The sequence below is a fragment of the Rhamphochromis sp. 'chilingali' genome (assembly GCF_963969265.1).
Source record: "Rhamphochromis sp. 'chilingali' genome assembly, chromosome: 9".
In the NCBI taxonomy this organism is placed as follows: Eukaryota; Metazoa; Chordata; class Actinopteri; order Cichliformes; family Cichlidae; genus Rhamphochromis; species Rhamphochromis sp. 'chilingali'.
The window spans coordinates 38257372-38277877 of record NC_137936.1 but is presented as its reverse complement, the minus strand read 5'-3'; the positions used below and the strand labels follow the sequence as shown (position 1 = coordinate 38277877).

General features: G+C 44.4%; 2 protein-coding genes across 2 annotated transcripts; one reads left to right on the top strand and one right to left on the bottom strand.

The window, feature by feature from the left end:
- The first annotated feature begins 2546 nt into the window (after positions 1-2546).
- Positions 2547-7439, top strand: eif6 (eukaryotic translation initiation factor 6). Its single transcript, XM_080891518.1, has 7 exons — positions 2547-2652; positions 2900-3049; positions 3914-3999; positions 4145-4320; positions 6241-6417; positions 6498-6682; positions 6875-7439. Exons 2-7 carry the CDS (start codon positions 2943-2945, stop codon positions 6882-6884), a joined length of 741 nt encoding a protein of 246 aa, XP_080747644.1. The 5' UTR covers positions 2547-2652; positions 2900-2942; the 3' UTR covers positions 6885-7439.
- A 3641-nt stretch (positions 7440-11080) lies between these two features.
- map1lc3a (microtubule-associated protein 1 light chain 3 alpha) lies at positions 11081-18823 on the bottom strand. Its single transcript, XM_080891519.1, has 4 exons — positions 18651-18823; positions 15594-15649; positions 14603-14709; positions 11081-12640 (listed from the first exon to the last, which is right to left on the bottom strand). The coding sequence occupies exons 1-4, from the start codon at positions 18688-18690 to the stop codon at positions 12475-12477; spliced, it is 369 nt and encodes a 122-aa protein (XP_080747645.1). The 5' UTR covers positions 18691-18823; the 3' UTR covers positions 11081-12474.
- Between the last annotated feature and the right edge of the window lie 1683 nt (positions 18824-20506).

The following is a 20506-nucleotide window of genomic DNA, read 5'->3' as shown; positions in this document are numbered from 1 at the left end:
ACATATCGAGTGCAGAGAGAGTATGAGCGTGCAGCGTTTAAAGCGTGGAAGTACTGACCTTACTTTGAGTTTGATTCCATAAAAAGTGACAAAAACATTAGTGTCCGCTGTGCGTGGGAAGAAAACTTCTTTTTACAGCGAAAAAAACCCCCTAAACTTCCAACAAGCACCGAGTAGCTACGACGTAATGGGAAACTCACAGAGAAACTCGCGGATTCTTCCACTGACCGCGGCACACCTGCACCAGGGTAAACCTCCGCCTGCCCCACTCCTGCTTTACAGGTGAAAATAGAGCAACAGGACCGCTGAGTCGTACAACTTTATTTATTTTCTGCTGTGTTTTACTTGCATCTATTTGAAAGACTGAGTGTAAACACAAAAAATATTTTATTTTATGAGCTGGAATGTGCAGGAAATAGGTTTAAATGTTAAACTAATTTATTCAACTCAGAGAATGTTGCATATAATTAAATGTTTGCTTGATGCATAAAGTTAAAAGATTAAAACTAATAAAACAAGTTTTAAAAAGAGACTTTTCCATTTGATTACATTTTGTATGATGGATTATGCAGGAAGTAGAATTAGGCTGAAAAATCTATCACTTTATCACCTCTTCAGGTTGTAAATCGTGTTTTTAAAAAGTAACTAAGTAACTAAGTAATTAATTACTTTTGAAAATAAGTAATCAGTAAAGTAACGTGATTACTTTTTGGGGGAAGTAATCAGTAATTAGTTACTGATTACTTTTTTCAAGTAACTTGACCAACACTGCTCTTGTCCAAAGATGAGGTGGATCGTTGGCTGTGACAGGTCCTCGGATGTTTTTATATTTCTGTGAGGAAACTTTTGGAAACACTTCACATGAAGATGGAAGTCTAAATGCACTCTGTGCCCGCATCAGGCACACTGGGCGCACCTGCGCAGGTATAAACAGACTTTAACGCTGGGGCGGAGTGATACCTCTTACTTCTCTCTGCCGCTCTTTGTTCCCTCCGCCCTGGTAACCCACCCCACACCCATCTCTACCAACCTGCTGCTGTGACGTCACGCAGGTGGTGAGCTAATGGAAGTGTCACCAAAACAAGACGTCACGCGGAGAGGCCGACGTGATAGGCTGAGAGAGCAAACCACGGCGCAGCACGAGGACGGAGGAGGAGGAGGATGGCGGTTGCTATGCAGGTTGTTGAGGAAGAAAAAACAGTTTAAAGATTTTTTTTCATGTTGCCTCCTCCTGTGCTCGTGCACGCGCTCGCAGGCACAGAGACATGGTGTAAAAACCTGCTGGAAAAATAACTAAATAACTTAGAAGGCAGAACACCTTCATTTCAGATCATCCAGAACAGCACAGATTATTAATATGAAATTAAAAAAACAAACCTGAATGTGTAATAATTTAGTGTCAGAAATGAATTCATAATTGACATGATTTTGTTTCTGTATAAAAACAGCTGCTCATCATGGGATGGGAAGAAGGGTCCACACTAAACACTGACTCTGCATACATTTCATTTAAATGACAATAAAGTTCTTTTTTAAAAAGACAATCATGATTATTCTTTTGATATCTCAGAGATGTATCAGAAACAATCTAGATTTAAAAGTGAAGCAGCAAAGTGTCTGAAACATAGAATTTGTGCCACCGACAAAACTTTAGCCCAAGACTGTTTAACCACAGAGCCTCGCTCTGCGTGAGGCACGGTGACAGTATGAGACAGTAACAGAGGTAATAATTATCATTTTAATACCACACTTATTATTTTGAATGTATCTTTCGGTGTAGTTTTGCATTTAATTTTGCAGTTTTCTGCATTTATTCCAGTTTTACATCATTAGTGTATTGTAGCTTTACACGACTAAAACTTCTCAGGACTTTATTTAATGTATTTAACGAATGATGGCATGTATGTGTATGTATATATATGTATGCGTGTATGCGGAAATATGTGTGTGTATGTATGTACGCATGCATACATGTATATATACATATGTATGTATGTGCGTGTATGTTTGCAGGTGTATGTATAACTTGTCCATATCTTTCTTGTGTAAATGTAAATTTGTCTGTGATTGTGTAAATACTTACGCTATTGTGTACTTCCCACACATAGAGAAATGCCAAACAGCCTTTCATTGTTCTTGTAACAGTGACAATGAAAGCTATTCTATTCTGTTCTATTCTAAAAGTAATGGGTAAAAGTCAAACTAGGGTCAAAGGTCAGAAACTAGCAATATTTATAAAGCAACAGATAATTTCATGCTTTGCATTGGGACCATAATAAAATGAATCGTCACTTTCAAAAACAATGAATAAAAAAAATAATTTATTGTGTTTATTATTAACAAACAGCAGTTTGTGGACGTTCGGGAACGAAAAGAGACACGTCAGTGTTTTTGGACGGACTTTATGAATGAGACATAAAATAAAAAAATTAAAACGAAACAATAAAAAAATATTTGAATCCAGCTTGACAGTAAATAAAAACAAAGATATATTAAGATTTTTAAAGAGGGAACCGCTGTTTGTTTTAAAAGTGAAAAAAAAAAACACGTGTTACGTCTTACGTCACCACGTTAACCCCGAAGCGGAAGTGAACACGTGGGGTTGAGGCACGGCACCACATCGCATGTTTGGAGGCCACGAGTCTGTTTCAGGTGATTTCTCCTCTTTTCACGTAAATTTTACCAAGTTATTGAAGAACTGACGTCACGGCGTGTGACGTTTAGGGTGTCCAGTGATTTTAAAAACGTTTTAATGAGACCGTTTCCGGTCTGAAAGCTAACCTGAGGGAAAGTAGCCGGTTAGTTAGCCAGTTAGCTGGTTGTCAGCGCTCGTAAATATCCAGGTAAACAGACAGACAGGTGTGACTTCGGGCTATAAACCGTCACTGCTGGTTTTCAGGTGTTTCACAGGTAAATCATCCACCTCTTCCTCCGTCTTCATCATGGCTGTGAGAGCCGCCTTTGAGAAAAACAACGAGATCGGCTGCTTCGCCAAACTGACCAACACGTACTGCCTGGTGGCCATCGGCGGCTCCGAGAACTTCTACAGGTGAGTTCACCTTTGAACAAGCGCCACACTTTGACAACTTTGAGGTGAAGTTGGGACCCAAAGTTACAGCCAGATGTCATCAAGGTGCGTCACATTCCTCAGCCTTTATATAACGAGGTGTGTTTCCTGCTACCGGAGTCAGTCCAGGTGCTCCGGTCTCAGTCAGCTGTGTTATAATAATAAACTTAATAATCTCCATCCATCACCACTTTGGTAAACACCTAGGCGTTCCCTGGCTCCGCCCCCAGGCCTCCTCCCCCAGGCCTCCTCCCTGTAGAACGCCTCACCTGGCTCCTTTCAATGAGGAGGAACAGCGGCTCTACTCAGAGTCCCTGACCGTGTGACAGTGTGATTCTTTCAGTCACTACCCAGAACCTGTAGGTGAGGGTGGAGGTGTAGATCTGCCACCAATTCAACAGCTTCACTTTCACACTCAGGTCTCTGTTCACCAGAACAGACCGGTACAGCATCCACGTCGCTGCTAACGCTGCGTCAGTCCATCTGTCATCTCCCACTCCTCCCTCCTCTCACTTGTGAAGACCCTGAAATATTTAAGCTCCTCCAGTTGGGGCAGTAACTCCTTCCCGGAATGGGCACTCCGCCCTTTTCTTGCTGAGGACTGTGGCTTCAGACTTGGAGGTGCTGATTCTCATTTCTGTTGCTTCAGACTCTGCAGCTAACGCTCCAGTGTGAGCTGGAGGCCACCAACAGAGCCACAGCATCTGCAAAAAGCAGAGATGAAAGTCCAACAAAGTGGAAGCCTCGTGGCTACTGATGGTGATCACTGATATCAGTGTTTCACTTGGTTCTTGTTGACGTATATTTTCCTCGTCTGTTGGAAGTAATCTGATGTTGTGTGTTCAGTGTGTTTGAAGGGGAGCTGTCAGAAACCATCCCAGTGGTTCACGCTTCCATAGCAGGCTGTCGCATCATCGGGAGGATGTGTGTGGGTGAGTAAAGCTGGATAAATGTGTGCAGTGTATGCATCCCTCACAACACACCACTGCCTGCCTTCATCTTTAAACATGGCCGTCGCACTCCTCTGTGCTCGGACCGCTGCAGTCAGACTCACTCGACTCGTTCCCGTTTGTTCAGGAAATCGTCACGGCCTCCTGGTTCCCAACAACACGACAGACCAGGAGCTGCAGCACATCAGAAACTGCCTCCCAGACACCGTGAGGATCCAGAGAGTCGAGGAGAGGCTGTCCGCGCTTGGTAACGTCATCGCCTGCAATGACTACGTCGCGCTGGTCCATCCCGACCTTGACAGGGTGAGACAATCAAACGCGCCCCATCCCTCGGCTGTTCTGAGGGTTACATCGTTTTGTTTGGCTGGAATAATTCACGTTTTACTTAAATTAGTGAAGTAAAATATGAAACTCTTCTGTACTCGCCTGTGAAGCTTCTAACAACCTCATTCAGTTCACTCAGATATTTTTTTCAAGCTGTTTCGGTTTAATGTTTCAGGCTGTGCATTTACTCTACAGACACTGTATTCAAAATATTCTTCAGCTCATCCTCTTCCTTAAAGGTCACCACCTGCCACACTGCAGCAGGTTTAGTTCACTAAATGATTTTTCCAATTAGAATTAAAGCTTAAATAAATTCATTTAACTCTTTTTAAAATTTCACTAATTTTTCCAACTTGGAGGACAATCGTCATTTCAGTCCTGACCAAAATAGTCGAGCAGATGTTCATTTGAGAAAAAAAAACACTTTATTGAAATTTAGCTGAGTCAGAGGTTCTTAGTTAACAGCCAGGCAGCTGGAAGTCCCGCCTCCCACAGCCCAGTCTGTGCACAAGCATCTTCCTCTGTTTCATATCGAGGATCCTCGTTTGGCTCTGAGCAGATTTCACAAGAAAGAGTCCAAAGTTTCCAAACCGGAAGGTTTCAGCTGAGGAGGGAGGCCAGGAGGAGGGAGACCAGGAGGACACCCGCCGTTTTTTATCTTTCCTCTGGGTTTGCATCATCGATTGAAGATGACAGTGTGCCGTTATCACTGTGTGCTGTTTGGTCTTTGTGTCCTGCCACACTGAGTGAAATTGAGTGGAGACTGACTCAGAGTCTGAACTCTGTCAGCGCTTCAGACACCGTCCGAAACCGTCACATTTACTGAGGTCTGCAGCAGCGGTCCCCGGGCCCCGCCCCCTCTGTGAGTCGTTTGGTGCCGACCCGCGAGAGTTGAGAGGTGTGAGATTTATGGGTTTCAGGGTTTTTATCGTTAACTCGGTTTCCCTGGGTCTTTTCCCGTGTTGTCTTATTTTGAAAGAAATATTCACATGTTACCATAGCGACCAGAGAGCATTAAGGGGCAGAGAGGAGGATGTTACCCTCAGTGTTGTTGGTGCGTTTCAGGAGGGCGCTGCTAATAAAGTTACACAGTAAATTCGTGTTTATTATTATATTTACAGAATACCACAGCTCTTGTCTCGGTCGTATCATTTTGTTTTGTTGTAATTATCCGCGACACCTTCAAGGCCGGTCCGTGAAAATATTGTCTGACATTAAACTGTCTGTGGCTCAAAGGTTGGGGACCGCTGCTGTACATCCTGTAGTTTGGTTTCTGGAGGGCGGACGTCTGCGCTGTAAATAAAGCGTGAGAGTGAGACATCTGAGGCATGTGACCTGAAACTCTGGCTCGTGCTTTCTCAGCCGGCTCAGTGCAGGAGCTGTGTCACGGTCCTCGCTGACGTCTCGCCGTATTTGTCCCCGTGCAACTTCATCCACTTCCCAAAAATGAAAATCAGTTGAGGAATCAACACTTGGACACTGGAGGTGATCCACTTCCTGTTGCAGAGGCGCAAGTACAAGGGTACACAACAGGACCTAAAAAATGTCTCAAGAGAGGCCTGATTTATCAGATAGTGTGAAACAGGTTTGCCTTGTTTTTAGCCGCCTGATGGGGTGTAATGTGCTACAGCTGCCAGAAGGTGGAGGTAATGCACCTGAAAGCTGCTTGTATGCTGCTCACACTGTGTGTTTGTACAGAGAGAGATTCAATAATGGCGCACTGAGGTCATTGAAAAAACCAAAGAGGACGACAGCCAGCGTTTTATGTCAAACATTAAATTAAAGCTTGAGAGCGAACAGCGCCGTGTTTGTGTGTGGTGGAAGTGAATACAACAATCTGTGGCTGTGAGAGCAGTATGGTTTTCCCCGGGTTCATGCTGACACTCACTCTGTTCCCAGGAGACAGAGGAGATCCTGGCGGACACGCTGAAGGTGGAGGTTTTCCGTCAGACGATAGCGGAGCAGGTCCTCGTCGGCTCGTACTGCGCGTTCAGCAACCAGGGAGGCCTCGTCCACCCGAAGACGTCGATAGAAGATCAGGACGAGCTGTCGTCGCTGCTGCAGGTGCCCCTGGTGGTGAGTGCAGCCCGCACGCCGTCACGTGAACTCGACGGTACGAGACGCATTGTAATTTTTGTCACCGGCTTCCTGTTCAGGCGGGCACGGTGAACCGGGGCAGCGAGGTCATCGCGGCGGGGATGGTGGTCAACGACTGGAGCGCGTTCTGCGGCCTGGACACAACCAGCACGGAGCTGTCGGTCATCGAGAGCGTGTTCAGACTCGGTGACACGGCGCAGCCCTCCGCCATCGCCACCAGCATGAGGGACTCGCTGATCGACAGGTAACGCACAAACACACCTGTACTCACACGACAGCGAGGGCTGGTCCTGCGCGCTTGAAGCAGGATCACTGCCTGCAGCTGTTCCTGCCTCTGAGGGACAGTAACTCTGATTCTGGAGCTCGCAGGTGGAAATGAGGTGACGTGTAAACCTTGTAGTCTGACCTTCCTCCTCTCTGCTCTGTTTCCCATCAGCATGGCGTAGACCCGCCTCCCGTTTGCCATCGAGGAGCTCTGCTGCCTGAAGCTCTGCCGCCGGACTTCATTTCTGCACCTCAAACTTCTCCTTCCACACAACACGACTCCCTTTAACTCCAACAGCCTCCTTCTGTTTCTCCTTTCGTACTTCCAACACCTTTTCCCGGGTAGAGTAAAACATCCTGGCAGCTGAAACGGTTTCACAGGACCGGGGACGGGCAGAGAGGGAAATAATGCAGAAATAATAACCCTGTGGTTACACAGTGACGATGTGCACCTGTGCTGGATGTGATTATTGACCCTGATGCTTCAGGTACAGAACGGCTCGATTAGTCTCTTAAAGTCAGTCAGAACACATTTGTATGACGTGTTTCTGTGCACTTACTCTGAAATGATTTCTGGCGGTAACGATGAGAGCGCAGTGTAATTAGCAAACACAGGAAACGCTCCTGCAGAGATGGATGTTCTTCCTCAGACTGTGTGACGAGACAAACTAGACACGGAGGAAGTTTCTTAATGTCTTGTGTGTCTTGTATAAAAAATAAAGCCCATCATCTTTTTATCTGTTTGCTGCTTTTTCTGTTTCTCCTTTCAAAAACTCACAGTGAGGATTAATAATAATAATAATAATAATAATAATAATTGACCTCACAGCTGCAAAACCTCCATAAGAGGTTTGTAGGAAGCCGGAGATGATGTGCAGCTCCTGGAGTGCATGGAAGTGAAGATTGTTTTAGAGGGCAAAGGTCCAAGAAGTCGAAGCTTTTCCCTCTAAAACGAATCTGGTGACCCTCAGGAGGGACTCCACCCTCAGTTTGGACAAAATTGTCTAACAGGAAATGAGGGCGAGATTTTATTTCTGCACAATGATTGCTTCTGTTTTTTTAATACTTGGACTCACTACAACACATGAAGGTTTCTCAACAATGTTTGCAGATTTTTTTTCTTTCCTTCTCTAAAGTTTTCAGGAGTTTCGGTGAATTCTGACCTGAGGTGTTTACACCTGCAGCAGCAGACTGTCCAGCCTGAACCCTCAGAGCAGCTCGTTGTTCTATGATACGTTTCTGTTTTGTAGAGGTTCACACATTCACCTGATTCAATCCCAGGAGGAGCATCTGGTGTAAAAATCTGCTGCATCAAACATGGAGCCCCTGCTGTGGTGACCCTTTCTAATGAAGCCATGCACAGCGTTCCCTTTATAATATGAAAACTGAGTGGGAGGACCTCGAAGTGCAGACAGGTTAGTTTTTCCCAGCTTTTTTGAGCCTCTGGGAATGTTCACAGTATGAGGCCAAATTCTGACTCGGGTGGGAACTTCCCTCTGTACAGAGCCCCCCCTGCAGGCTTAATGGTGACATCTTGAGCAGTTTATTATCATTATCAGTAGTTTGCTGTTACTTAGAGATGATGTGTTTTTCCCACTCGTCTCTTTAGTTGTTGTGCAGATGGTTTCATGAGGTTTGTACCTGCAGCTCATCTGTGAGAGGATGAATATTACAAACACTTTTTCAGCCAAACAAAATGTTTCGGACGATTCTGTTGCATCACTCCTAAAGGTGTCAGGTTTCTTGAAGTTCATCTGACGATGTCAGTGTTTCACCGAAGCTGCTCTGAAGTCAAACGTAAGTGGTCCTAATGAGCACCATGACATCACAGCTGTGTCGATGGAAGATGTAAATAGGGCTGGGCTATATCATACCGTTCACGGTAATACCGGTGTAATTTTGGGCAACGATAGGAAAATGAAATATCGCGATAGAATATGGGTAAAAAGCGCATGCGCAGTGCCTTTGTTTACATACGCACATTGCGGCGACGCAGAATGAGAAGAGCGAAAGCGGATCATAAAATGAAACGTTTTTTATTTTATTTTTTTATTAGTAATATAAACATACAAACAAAATGCACCATATATTACAGATTCAGAGAACAGATATTTCTTACATATTAGCAACTTTCATACATAGTGAAAATAAAATATAAAGATGGGGTCACATAATTTAACAGGTTATTAACTCACTAAATCAAAATCTCCCATAAAGGAAACAAAAAAAAGCAGCCTTTTTCTTTTTAACTAAAGTCAAAGATTTAACCAACAAGTTTAAGTCGTTTTTCCAGTAAGCTTCGTAAAATGAAACGGATGAACCAAAACTGGTTTGTAAAAATGCTGCAGCTTCACTGGTGTGGAACTGGTTTAGCTTTCGTCCGTCAGATACACAACAAAGCACTATTTTTGGTAGCGCATGCTAGCGGGCCGGTATTACCGTATCGTTTGGAAAATACGGCGCACTTAAAATCATCCTTTGATTTTTCTGAAAGTCGACAGAGCCCCTTATAATCCCGTGTGCCTTATGTATGAACTCTGGTTGTGTTTACTGACCTGGAAACGATTTTATGTGCACGGCGCTCGAAAATCTGTCAAATGTTTCAGTACGACTTTGCTGAGCTACGAAGCCGCACCGCTCGATGGATTGTCGGAGCATTACGGCTATCGTAGGCGGAGTGATACGTACTGCGCTTAAACATAATATTACCGTATTGTGTGTGTATAACCTCTTTTTAAGTTTTGTGCATATTATACATGGTTATGCTGAGGATGTGTCGGCCAGTTTCCACTGAAATGCCTTTTGGTTAAACTGTCAGCGAGGAATTTGCACTGTTACATTTTTATATAACTTTAATGCACATAAAAAACAGCTGCTTGTTTAAGTGAAAATACATTGATGGGGTTTTTTTGCACTAATAAAGTTGTGGAGTTGTAAAGTATTTTGTCTGGTGTCAATTATATTGTCAGTTATATCGTTATCGCAAATTTTTAAATGTATATCGTGATAAATATTTTTGGTCATATCGCCCTGCTCTAGATGTAAACATCGCTTTAAAGGAGGCTCTGAAGTGAGGAGGGCACCACAGCGACTCATCTGCCTCCACCTCCTCCTGTCTCAGCTCATTCATTGCACTGACCCTCTGCATGTCCTCCTTCACTACATCCACGAACCTCCTCTGAACAGCTCCACCCTCTCCAAACCATCACAGCAGGTCTCACCACCATCTTCTAAACCTTCCTTTTCACTCTTGTTCCTCTCCTTCTGTCACAAATAACCCCTGATACTTTTGTGGACTTTTCTTTGGCTTTTAGAAATCTGGTACAAAGCAAAGACAGCACATCTCTCCTGTCTGAGCTCAGCTGCTTTGACTGACTGTAAAATAGACAATATGTGTTTTAAAGCCTCAGTTCCATTATATACCACAGGGTCGCTCTGCTGTTGTCCCCAGACTCTGGAATGGTCCAACAATTAAGTCAAAGCAGGTGGAAACAGGTGTTGAGGAACTTAAAATGACAGAAGTGAAACATGGTTTTTGTCCTTTGTGGATGTTTTCTTGAGGATGGGTGGGAGTCAGACGTGTCAGGATTACTTGACTATTAAGGGTAACTTTCCACAGCTGTGACAGGTTTAATTATAAACGGTGCTTCTGTGTAAATAGTCAGTGGCTGCTGAGCCAGGAGACAAGAACAGAGCTTCACGAGATGAAGTGAACTGTAAAAATCAGACAAAGGATGTAAAAAGTAGAGTTCAGTGTCTGACGAAGGAGTGGAGGATGAGTAGTCCTGCTGATTCCAAACCAGAGTCAGAGTAAACACAGTCAGACGACAGAGTACTGATGTTTCTGCCAGAAAGCAAAGAAAACTTCTCAGGCTACTTCAGGTGAAACACAGACTTCACAGCACGAAAGCAGCGAGATGGTTTCAACACCCGCACAAGACGAGCCTCCAAACTTCTGCACCAAAGTGACGAGACCAGAACTGAACTTTGAGATGAGTCAGCACAGGCTGGAACAAAGCAGGGAGGTGCAGCATGTTATCAGACACTGCTGCTGGACGAGCCACAGTCCTCGGCCTGAAAGCTGCACGTAGCGGTGACACTGATCCAAAGCACGCAGCCGAGTCGACCCTTCAGTCGCTGGATCTAGTACGATGGAGACAACCCAGGACCTGCAGGCGAGTTCTCCCACCTGAGAAACTGATGCACAACTATCGCACAAACCTTTGAAGGGGGGTCGTCTCATCATTTATTGCTACAGTCAGGTCCACAGTTTGGTGTCCAAAAACAGTTTCTATAGTCTTGCCTCTGAACACCATCGCAGTCAGCAGACGTCTGAAAGTGACTTCACACAACAAAGCAGAAAAAAGCCGAGTCATCATTTTAAAGGCAACTTTTTATTTATTTATTGGCAAATAATTTGAATTAGGTTGTAGCAACGCATCTATGTACACCCTCAGTACAGTGACAACGTCAGAAAGCCTAAAGACACACACACTCTGTAATACAGCTCGATTATACGATCCTTTAAACGAACACGGGTCTTTTTTTTTTTCAGTTTCAAACATATTTTCACTTACTTTCAGTTTTTGGTTTGGGAGACATCAAAAAGGACTAAATGGAAACAATACAATCACATCCAGAGCTTAAAATCAACAAACATTTATAAAAAAAAAAGGAAAGTAAAACATGCAGGTTCGTAGTGCAGAACTTTTTTTGTCAGTGAATTCCTGTTAAAGACGGAAACGAGGAGCAGATACAAAAAGAGAGTTGTTATACAGCAATTACTAAAAAAACCTACACCAAGTCTTTTTTTATATATTTGTATTAATCGATGTGCAAAAGAAGCTCATTCAGATCCTACATTAAATACATTTATTATGTGAATGCTACCGTGGTGTTCTTACAGGGAGGAGGCGCCGCCGCAGCGCCTCAGCGTGTCAAAATAAAAGCATAACAGCCTCCCGCCGTGTCGTCCCTCCCGTCAAACACACCCTACTCCGAGTGTCTTCGGGACCTCGCGCCGTTGTGCTTACGGGGTTGTGAATGAAGACAGACGATATGAACGGCGAGTGTTTTTCAGCGTTAGTGTCAGGAGAAATATTGCACATGGAAAATTACTGTGAATGCTAACAGCTCGATGAGGATCACAGTAATCTTGAGCCCGATTGTCAGCCGATGGTTGGCCAGCGGCGGCGCGCTGAGCTTCGGCTGACAGGAAACAAACTGGGAGCTACAAACACAAACGAAACTACGTTTCAAACAACAAAAAAACAGATTCAAAATGAGTTTAAAAAGGAAAAAATGAAACTTCTCAGACTCTAATCTTCTAGCTTACACATCTGCTGATGCACTGATCAGCTTTGACTCCTTCAGGCTACACCCTGACCTCCGCCTGCCTGGTTTCAAGTTTGATACGTGTGTAGCGTAACGGAGGAAAAACCGATCGGTTAATCAATCACGCATCATCGAGACATCGTTTAAAAACTTCTTTATCACTAGTCGGTTTGTGTCACCCTTTCAAAATAAGAGAACTCAGCCTGTGGGGGGCCAACAGAAGAAGGGAGGAAAATCCGATCGGATTTTTTTTTGAAGGAGACACAGGATATTCTCTGGGTTTCGGAGCTACTGGCTGACCAAAGTGAAGAAGGTGCTCGACTACGACAGAGAGAAAGAGAGGGGGGTGGGGGAGAAAAGGCGCTGCTGGAGGCGGAGTTTCTGGTCGTCCGCCCTTTCTTCTCTCACAGCACCCGAGGACGTCCCAGCTCTCCCTCCCTAGCAGCGGCCGAAGGTCTCCTGCGAGGCGTAGACCATGTAGAGGAAGCCGTCCTCATCTCTCTCCTGCTCGTAGATCTCAGAGATGGACGTAGACACCGACACCATGCTGTGCTGGTTGACCAGCAGGAAGAAGGCCTGCGTGGGGTTCAGCTGCAGTCGGCGCCTGGAGGAGGGAGAAGTGGAAAATTTATCCACCCATCACTTCACTTTTTAAGGTCAAGCTGGAGATAAGATCAGTTATCTGAACTCCTGCAACTGACATATCCTTCAGCCCTGCAGTGGGTCACAGAGGTGTAACCAGTGGGTGTGGCTTCACCTCTGCAGCAGGAATAGAAGTGAAACTGGGAGATGAAATGATCTCTGCGGGTTTTCCAACACTCGACTGTTTTTTCCAGCTGTGGCAGCGCCTCCTCCTGCTGCTGTTTCATAGAGACTGAGGGTTCAGAGGGTCGTACTACGGAGCGCGGTTAATGGCTCGCTGAGCGGTGCTGAGGTCAGAGATTTGTTTCATGAAAGCGGCTCTCCTTTCACCTGGCTAAATCACCATGGTAACTGATGCTGTTCATAGTTTGGGTTCCTGACATGATGTACGAGGCACCGCCGTATAAAACGTCTACATTCTTGCCTCTGAATGACACGACCACAGCCGCCGGGCATAAAGCGCACACTTTAATCCCCGCCTTCCTCTCCCATCCGCTCGGCTCAAAATAAAGAGCGCCTAAAATCACTTAGAATTGATTGAGAAGTCGATCACGTGAGTCCTGAGAAGGTCCAGGATGAGCGAGCGCATTTTTCTAAAGGTCTTACATCGGCCGCCCGGCTCTCTGCGTATTGATTTTAATATCCTTTTATGTTCGTTTAGAGCTTTTAATCAACAAGCAGCAGCCGATTCACCGAAGGCTGAACCACAGATCACTTTCACCATCGATTCATCCGCTGATTATTTTTAAGATTTATTTTGTCCATAAAAGTCTCCAGTTAGTGAATTATTACTCAAACTTGCTGGTTATCATTTCCAAGACTCTTTAATCAAAAAACCTGCACATACTGAGTCTGCATCAGGAGCAGCTTCACACATCTGAGCTGCAGGTTATCTCTTATCTGTGGCTTCTGGCTCTTTGATGAACCCATCTGACACTTCTGACTTTGTTCTGCTCGGTCCTTCGCACAGCTTCGCATCACACCACATCGTTTCACCAGCAGAGCTTTTAGGCTGCAGACTCTTATTTTGAAAATTAACAGGCTATATGCTGTTCCTGTGTTGGACCTGTCGTCATCTGCGGGGCTTCGGGCAGCACAACATTACAGTTAAATGAAGAGCCGTTGTTTCCTGAGCAGAGTCTCAGAGGAGATCGTCGAGGACCTCCCCGCTGCACCAAACCCCTACAGCGCCCCCCTTGGGTGGTGGGCCCACTGGGGTGCACCAAGCCTTCTTCAGGCTAAGCCCAGCTGTGGCTCCAGGGTGAGATCCTGGTGACCTTGTCCTGGGTGGAGTACACTGCACGCTTGATATTTTAGTCATCACAGGATCTCACACCGAGGCTGAGACAAACGTGTGCTGAGCACTGAACTGAACCCTGCTTCATTACAGAAACTCTGACGGAGCTTTTTCTAAACACTGAGGATGTTGAATCGAGGAACACTTCTGCATTATCATTTTTCACCTCCCTCCTCTTTCATTTTCCACCCTCAGCCTTCACTTTAGAGGCCAACGCTTTCATCTTGTACAAACTCCAGCACGCTGACCATCTGTAAATCCACTGATGCACGACGGACCTACAGCTAATTCACTCTTATGGCTGATTGACATTAAAAAGATCTTATTTCTGCCTCCTCAGCATTTGGATGATAATTATTACCAGTGGCCTCACAAACCACAGATATATTATGGTTTATTATATGTCTTTACTGCTGGACTGTAATTTTTTTAATTTATTGGCCCATTATTCTGTGAACAGAATGAGCCTCTCCTCCTCATCAGGCAAACTGAACTGTGCCAGATCCACCGACCTGAAACTGCAGTAAATGTATTTTAAACACTACAGACTACAATGCACGCTCACTGACAGCTGCACACATGGCAGCTAATAACCTGCAGTGCTGATGCTGGTGCAGCTCTGCTTACCTGATGATTTTGACCAGCTCGCTCATGTTGACGTGGTCCGGTACCAGGAACTTGGTCTTGTCCAAAACGGGTAACTGTTTCTCTCCCTTATACCGTTCAATGATCACCTGCAGGCACAAAGCACACAGACGAGTGTCACTAAGACAAAACCTGCCCTACAAACATAGACTGTATACAAAAGATGCACACGGCCACCATGAAGTCTCTGATTGGTTTAAGTTCTGCTCTGTAGGCTTGATTTTAGCATTTTAGCTGCTGCCATGTTCTTTAAAACTACACATGACCGTATTTGAACTGAACCTCAGACTTCTTCTAGTCTAAGCATGTCGGACATTTTAACGTGTTCTTTCTAATGGCCAGCAGAGGGCGACTCCCCTGTTTGTCGCGCTTGCTAGCCTCAAGTCTGTCTAAAGAAAACACAATGTTCATTTTGTAAACAACAGTTGCACTTTGCTTGCAGACAGTAAAGACGGAAAACACTCTGCTTTAAAGTTTCAGAAATAGGACTCAACAACAGGTCACATGACGTTAATCATGTCCATCTTTTATGTACAGTCTGTGGTTGAAACCTGATTTTCTGGCTTTTTTCCTGCTGTATGGAAATATAACGGCACACAAATGTGTAACTACAGAGGGAGTCTGTGAGCTGTAAGACTTTGAGGTAATTATTTAAAGTCACATCTGAAATTTTAGCTCACAAAGACAAAATTTACAAAACTTGATTTCAGATTAAAACCTGTTCTGGGAAATATGATCTAAATCTTTAAATATAATCTCTGACTGGAAGACATTTTTAGTACAAGGTCAACTGTGGACCGAAGCATCACATCGATCGCTCTGAAGTGAAGACTGGTTTGATTCGCTGCTTTCAGACACTGCACCCTCTGCTTCCTGCACTCCGGTAACCTCCGGTTCATCCCAGTGGAATCATCTTTATTTCCACTAACAAAGCTCAGTGAAGTGTGGTGTGATTCAGTGTGAAGCAGCTTACGGGGATCTTGTTGGGGTGCTGCTCGCGGATCTGCTGGACCTCTTTGCACCGGTCAGCTGTGGAGAAAAGACACAAATGGTCACAAAAACAAAGTTCATTTCTTGTTCAGTCGAACCAGGAACCATCCTCGCTCTTATTTTGAAAGTCCAGCCAATAACAACCAGCTAACTCTGACTTCATGTCTGCTTCCCTACAGTGAGGCTGGACATGTGGGTGTTGCCTCGAGTCCTGTAATCAGACAGACTCCAGCTCTACCAGCTGGTGATGGCAGCCATCCGTCACCTCTGTAGGGTCAGTTTAACCAGAACCTGCTTCATGTGCCGCTGCGCTGAGCTCACCAAGGATACTGTGGCCATGATGGTGAGTTCATCAGCGGGGCAGCTGGTTCCTGCTCTGTTGTGCTCCAGGATTCTCCTGGCTCAGTATGAGCTTTTATGAATGCACTGCACACATAAGCACGAATTCATTTATTATCTAATAGAATGTGACTTTGTGGAAAACACTGGATATTTTCATTATCTGTATTATTTAAAGTTCTCTCCTCTCCAGATGGAGACTGAGTTTGTGTTTTGTCAGAAAATCCACAAGACGTGACAAATGTTGCGTTCCAGATGAGGGAAAAATGGAACCGCAGCTCTACAAGGCTACAAGTTTGTGTCCTCGCTGCATCCCTGTTGTGTACTCTAACCTCCTGCTTCCTCGCCATATTGTAACGTTTCATTTCTAGTGTGATGTGTGAATGCATTCAGAGATCACAGAGCTGTTTAGTGCAGTGCAGAGAGCCATTCCCCCACACAGCTGCAACAATTAGTCAGTGAACAACACGGTTGTCAACTGGGAGACAACGAACCAGCGACTGAAAGATCATTTTAGTCGGTTTTCAGGTAAAGACCACTTAAAGCTTCTTAAAAGTGATGAAAAAAAAATGACATGAGAGTAAACTAGGTGTAGTCAGAGAGGATCTGTTTAACCACGTGGTTAATTAGCATCAGTCTCTTTGGCTTCTTCTTTCACATTAAGTCTCTTTTATTTTCAAGGCAGAGCTCTGGCGTTTGCATCTCTTCACAGCTTTGCATATTATTATTATGTTAAACGTCTCCTTTAATGCCCACAGGCTTTCCTTTCAGTACCCATTTCAAGCTTTGCAATGTTTTTTTCTTTTTTTACTGCCTCACTATCTAATTTTACAGCATGCTGCCCTCTCTGAACCTCCTACTGGCCTATTTCAGAAAAACTGCTTTTCCTTTTTCAAATACCGGCCGGGTTCAAAGCTCAGGTGGCTCAGAGCAGCAGCAGCTGAGTGTGAATGGCTCCTTTGTTTCAGTGTGGAGGTGTTTATTGGAAGCCAGCTACAGTCTTGCTCCAGGTTCTGCAAGATCACCTGTCTTTAGTTTGAATGTAAATATTCGTCCTCACTTGGCTCCTGGAGAGAGTCACACCTCCTACCTCTAAGATCAGGCTTCGCATTTTCCTTTCTGATCAGCTTTATGAAGTTAGGGCTGGATCAGGTGACCCCGAACGATCAGCCTCGACTATACTTTTCACGTCCACGAGGACACAAGTGCAAAAAATTTTGGTATCAGACGGTGATAGTTGATTTTTTGTGATCGTGAAGACTCGTCCACAGAGAATTTGCATTACAATGCACCAACTACCATGCACCCCAGGCAGCGGCACAACAGGAATAATTACTCAGCCGTTGTGCTTCCAGCTGTGTCGGCAACTGAATACAAACCAAGGCTGAAGTCTGTCTTTATTAATCACATCTTCTTCTTTCTTCGTCTACCATCAAATTTCAGGAAGAGGATGCTGAAATAATGATACATCCTTTTCTTAATGGCTAGCAGAGGGCGACTCATCTGGTTGCAGATTTGCAGAGGTTCATGGGAAAACGGCCTGCTCCCTTGCTGTGACCTCAGTAAACTCTTTCCTGTTGATAGGCTCAATCCAAACAAGATGGCGACGGGGCAAATGCTCAGCTCAGGGCTTCATAACAGGAATATATGATGCTGCAGTCGCGACGCCCGTCTTCAGTAATGTTTACACTGAAATCTTAGTCGTCCGAGAGCGACTCTTTAATGACGCGTTTAAATATTTGCTGAGTGACTTTTTTGAAAACATTATTGTATCTGCTGCAATGAACAGACGACTGGCTGTTCTCTCTTCTGTGGTTTGCTTTGCCTTCCATCAAAAGGTGGAGGCAGATGGCTGCTTCTCCCTGAGAATGGTATCTTCCTGTTAAATGGGTGTTCATTCTCCCCACTGTCGCCATGTGCAGTTCACAGGAGATCCTCTGATTGTTGGGGTTCTGGGGGTGTTTACCCTAACATGAACTGGTGCTATATGAATAAAAGTGAACTGGAAAACGTATTATAGTAACTCCAAGTGTGGTAAACATGTCCCCTGTTGTGTAACACTTCTGTAATGTGTGTCAGTGTGACACAATTCAAACAGCTGCTAAACAAAGAGCACGCACAGGTCTACGAGAGCGGCTGAAAGCAGGTTATAAGCACAGAGCAGAAGGCGGTGAATGCAGCGTTTCTTGCATCTCTGCTTCTCTGTAAATGGAAAGATTATGCAACGAGCCGGACTCCGGGCTCCTCCCTGCCCGGCTCTGGGGGGCTGTCTCTCGACCTCATATTTCAACATAAATCGCTGAACACGTGTGTTGGGATAATGTGTCAGCACATGTTGTTTTTCCTTTCAGCAAACACAGACCAGTGAGGTGATCCGGCCGTGTAAACGGAGGCCTAGCTGGCTGCGAGCTAGCCGGACAGTGACCCAGATGGCCCTTTAACACCTCTCGGCCCGGAGGCTGCTGCCTCACACAGTAAAAACGGGATTTTCACCTTTGATTCGCGAGTAAAGAAATACTCTGTTAGCCTACCCACCCTAGCTCCCGGACACTTGTAGCAGCTACAGTAACACAGCACCGACACCCTTTCACTGCACTTTAAATACAAAGAGCTGAGCTAGGCGGCTAACGGGCTAGCAGCTCAGCGGCTGTTTGCAGGCACTTAAGCCAGCTAAATAACACCTTTCCCGGGGCTTTCTTACCAAATGTCCTCCTTTGTTTGAAGGGTCTGTCGGACGGCATCTCGGTCCCGGTTATTAAACAGTTATACACAAATGAATAACGCAGTAGTTACAGCCAACAGCGCAGGTCCGTCTCTTCGGTTCGAGTCTCTGGTTCGTCTGAAGCCAAAACAGCTCCGGACAAACAAAGACAGTAAACCGAGCCTCTGACGTCACCCGCTGCATTTAAAGGGGACGTGCATCGATCCCTGAACCCAGAGAGCAGCTTTGCATTCACGTTAACAGAAGTGCAAAGTTTAACTAGTTATACAAACCAGCCCGTGATTCACACGGTGGTTTAGAGTTTAACACGACACAGCAGTGTTTTCATTTTGTACTGAGAGGAAATGACGAAAGGTTCGTGAATCAGCTGTAATGTCAGGCTGTGTTTTGCTTCAGCAGGGGCGTTCCTAGGTTTGTTTTAGAGGAGGTGGGGGGATGGGGTGTCTCAGTGATCTCTGATGGTTTTGTTTGTGTTCATAGACATTTTCATATACTTTTCATCAGCTGTGTTGATTTTATCCATTATTCTCCATCTATGATGATCTTCATCTCGTTGTGATTATGACTATTTTGTGTTCACTCGCTGTTATTTTTGGATGTTTTTTACTTTGTTTATACTTTGTTCCTTTGATGACTGTTTATAAAGAGAATTAACGAGATATGTGCTGTAGTGGAATGTAACTCGAGTACTTTACTAAAGTTTTAAAAGTTAGAATATAAAACCCCAATTAAACAATAAAATAAAATTGAATAAAACGTAAATTTGAAATAAAGAATGCAATCATTTGCAGATCTCATAAACTCGTACTTTATTCGTCCATGGGAGATGAGCAATGAAAGGCTGGGAAAGTGAGCGGTACTAAAAACACAGCTGGAGGAACATTTAGCATGTCTGTGAGTCACTGGCAATAGATCAGTAATATGTTTGGGTATAAAACAGCATTTAGGGAGGCAGAGGTTTACCTGCAACAGAAACTGCATCATAAAAACGTGGAACATTTTCAGAATGTTGCTCCTGATGTAACATTTGAAAACACTGAATATCTCCTCATCTAGAATACATGATATCACTGAAAGATTCTGAGAATCTGGAGAAATCTTTTTGTGTGAGGAACAAGACTCGGAACATTTTTTCAGTTAAACCATATGACATGTTTTCTATCTTCTATTGTACAGAAAAAATGGGTTTGTTAGATCTGCAAATCATTGGATTTTACAGTTTCCCAGATTTTCTGGAACTGAGGTCATGGTTGAAGTCAAAATATTTCTATTATGTTGCTTTTGACTTTTCTTCCGTTATATTTTAGACGCAAATATTTTACTTTGTACTGTGTACAAAGCAGTGTGTAAGAAACGAATCTTGTAGCTGAGGATGATTTTAAAGCGATGCACAAAAAAATGAAAGGACTGTGAAATGTGAAAATGATTGCTTTTAGCAAACGCATCAGCTGAAACCTACCAGCTGACTCTGCAGTTCTTCTCTGCAGTGATCTGTCAGACATGAAGACTGAAACACGGCCTCAGAGTCCTGAAATCAAATCTTTGGCAGAACAACAGCAGCAGACTTTTAACTTCCAGAGGTTGAAAAAAGCTTTTTTTAAACTCTTGTTTTGAGGCACATCGAAGCATTTTTAAACCAGATGTAATTGCTGACTCTACACATGCACTCATGTCCTGTTATTTTCAATAATGATTCAAAATTAGTGTCCCTCCTACATTGTAACCCTAACACCAAGCATCATTCAGCTGCTGTTTTTCTGCTGGGTTGTTTTTGGATGTTTTTCCTTGAGGTGACACGTCGACCTCTTTTTGTCTCCTGAATGTGTAACCAAGCA

Coding starts and splice junctions, on each gene's coding strand:
- eif6 (XM_080891518.1), top strand. CDS start 2,943: ATGGCTGTGAGAGCCGCCTTTGAGAAAAACAACGAGATCGGCTGCTTC. Junction 4,000..4,144: donor CATCGGGAGGATGTGTGTGG/GTGAGTAAAGCT, acceptor CCGTTTGTTCAG/GAAATCGTCACGGCCTCCTG. Junction 4,321..6,240: donor TCCATCCCGACCTTGACAGG/GTGAGACAATCA, acceptor CTCTGTTCCCAG/GAGACAGAGGAGATCCTGGC.
- map1lc3a (XM_080891519.1), bottom strand. CDS start 18,690: ATGCCGTCCGACAGACCCTTCAAACAAAGGAGGACATTTG. Junction 15,650..18,650: donor CAAACAAAGGAGGACATTTG/GTAAGAAAGCCC, acceptor TTTTCTCCACAG/CTGACCGGTGCAAAGAGGTC. Junction 14,710..15,593: donor AGCACCCCAACAAGATCCCC/GTAAGCTGCTTC, acceptor TTGTGCCTGCAG/GTGATCATTGAACGGTATAA.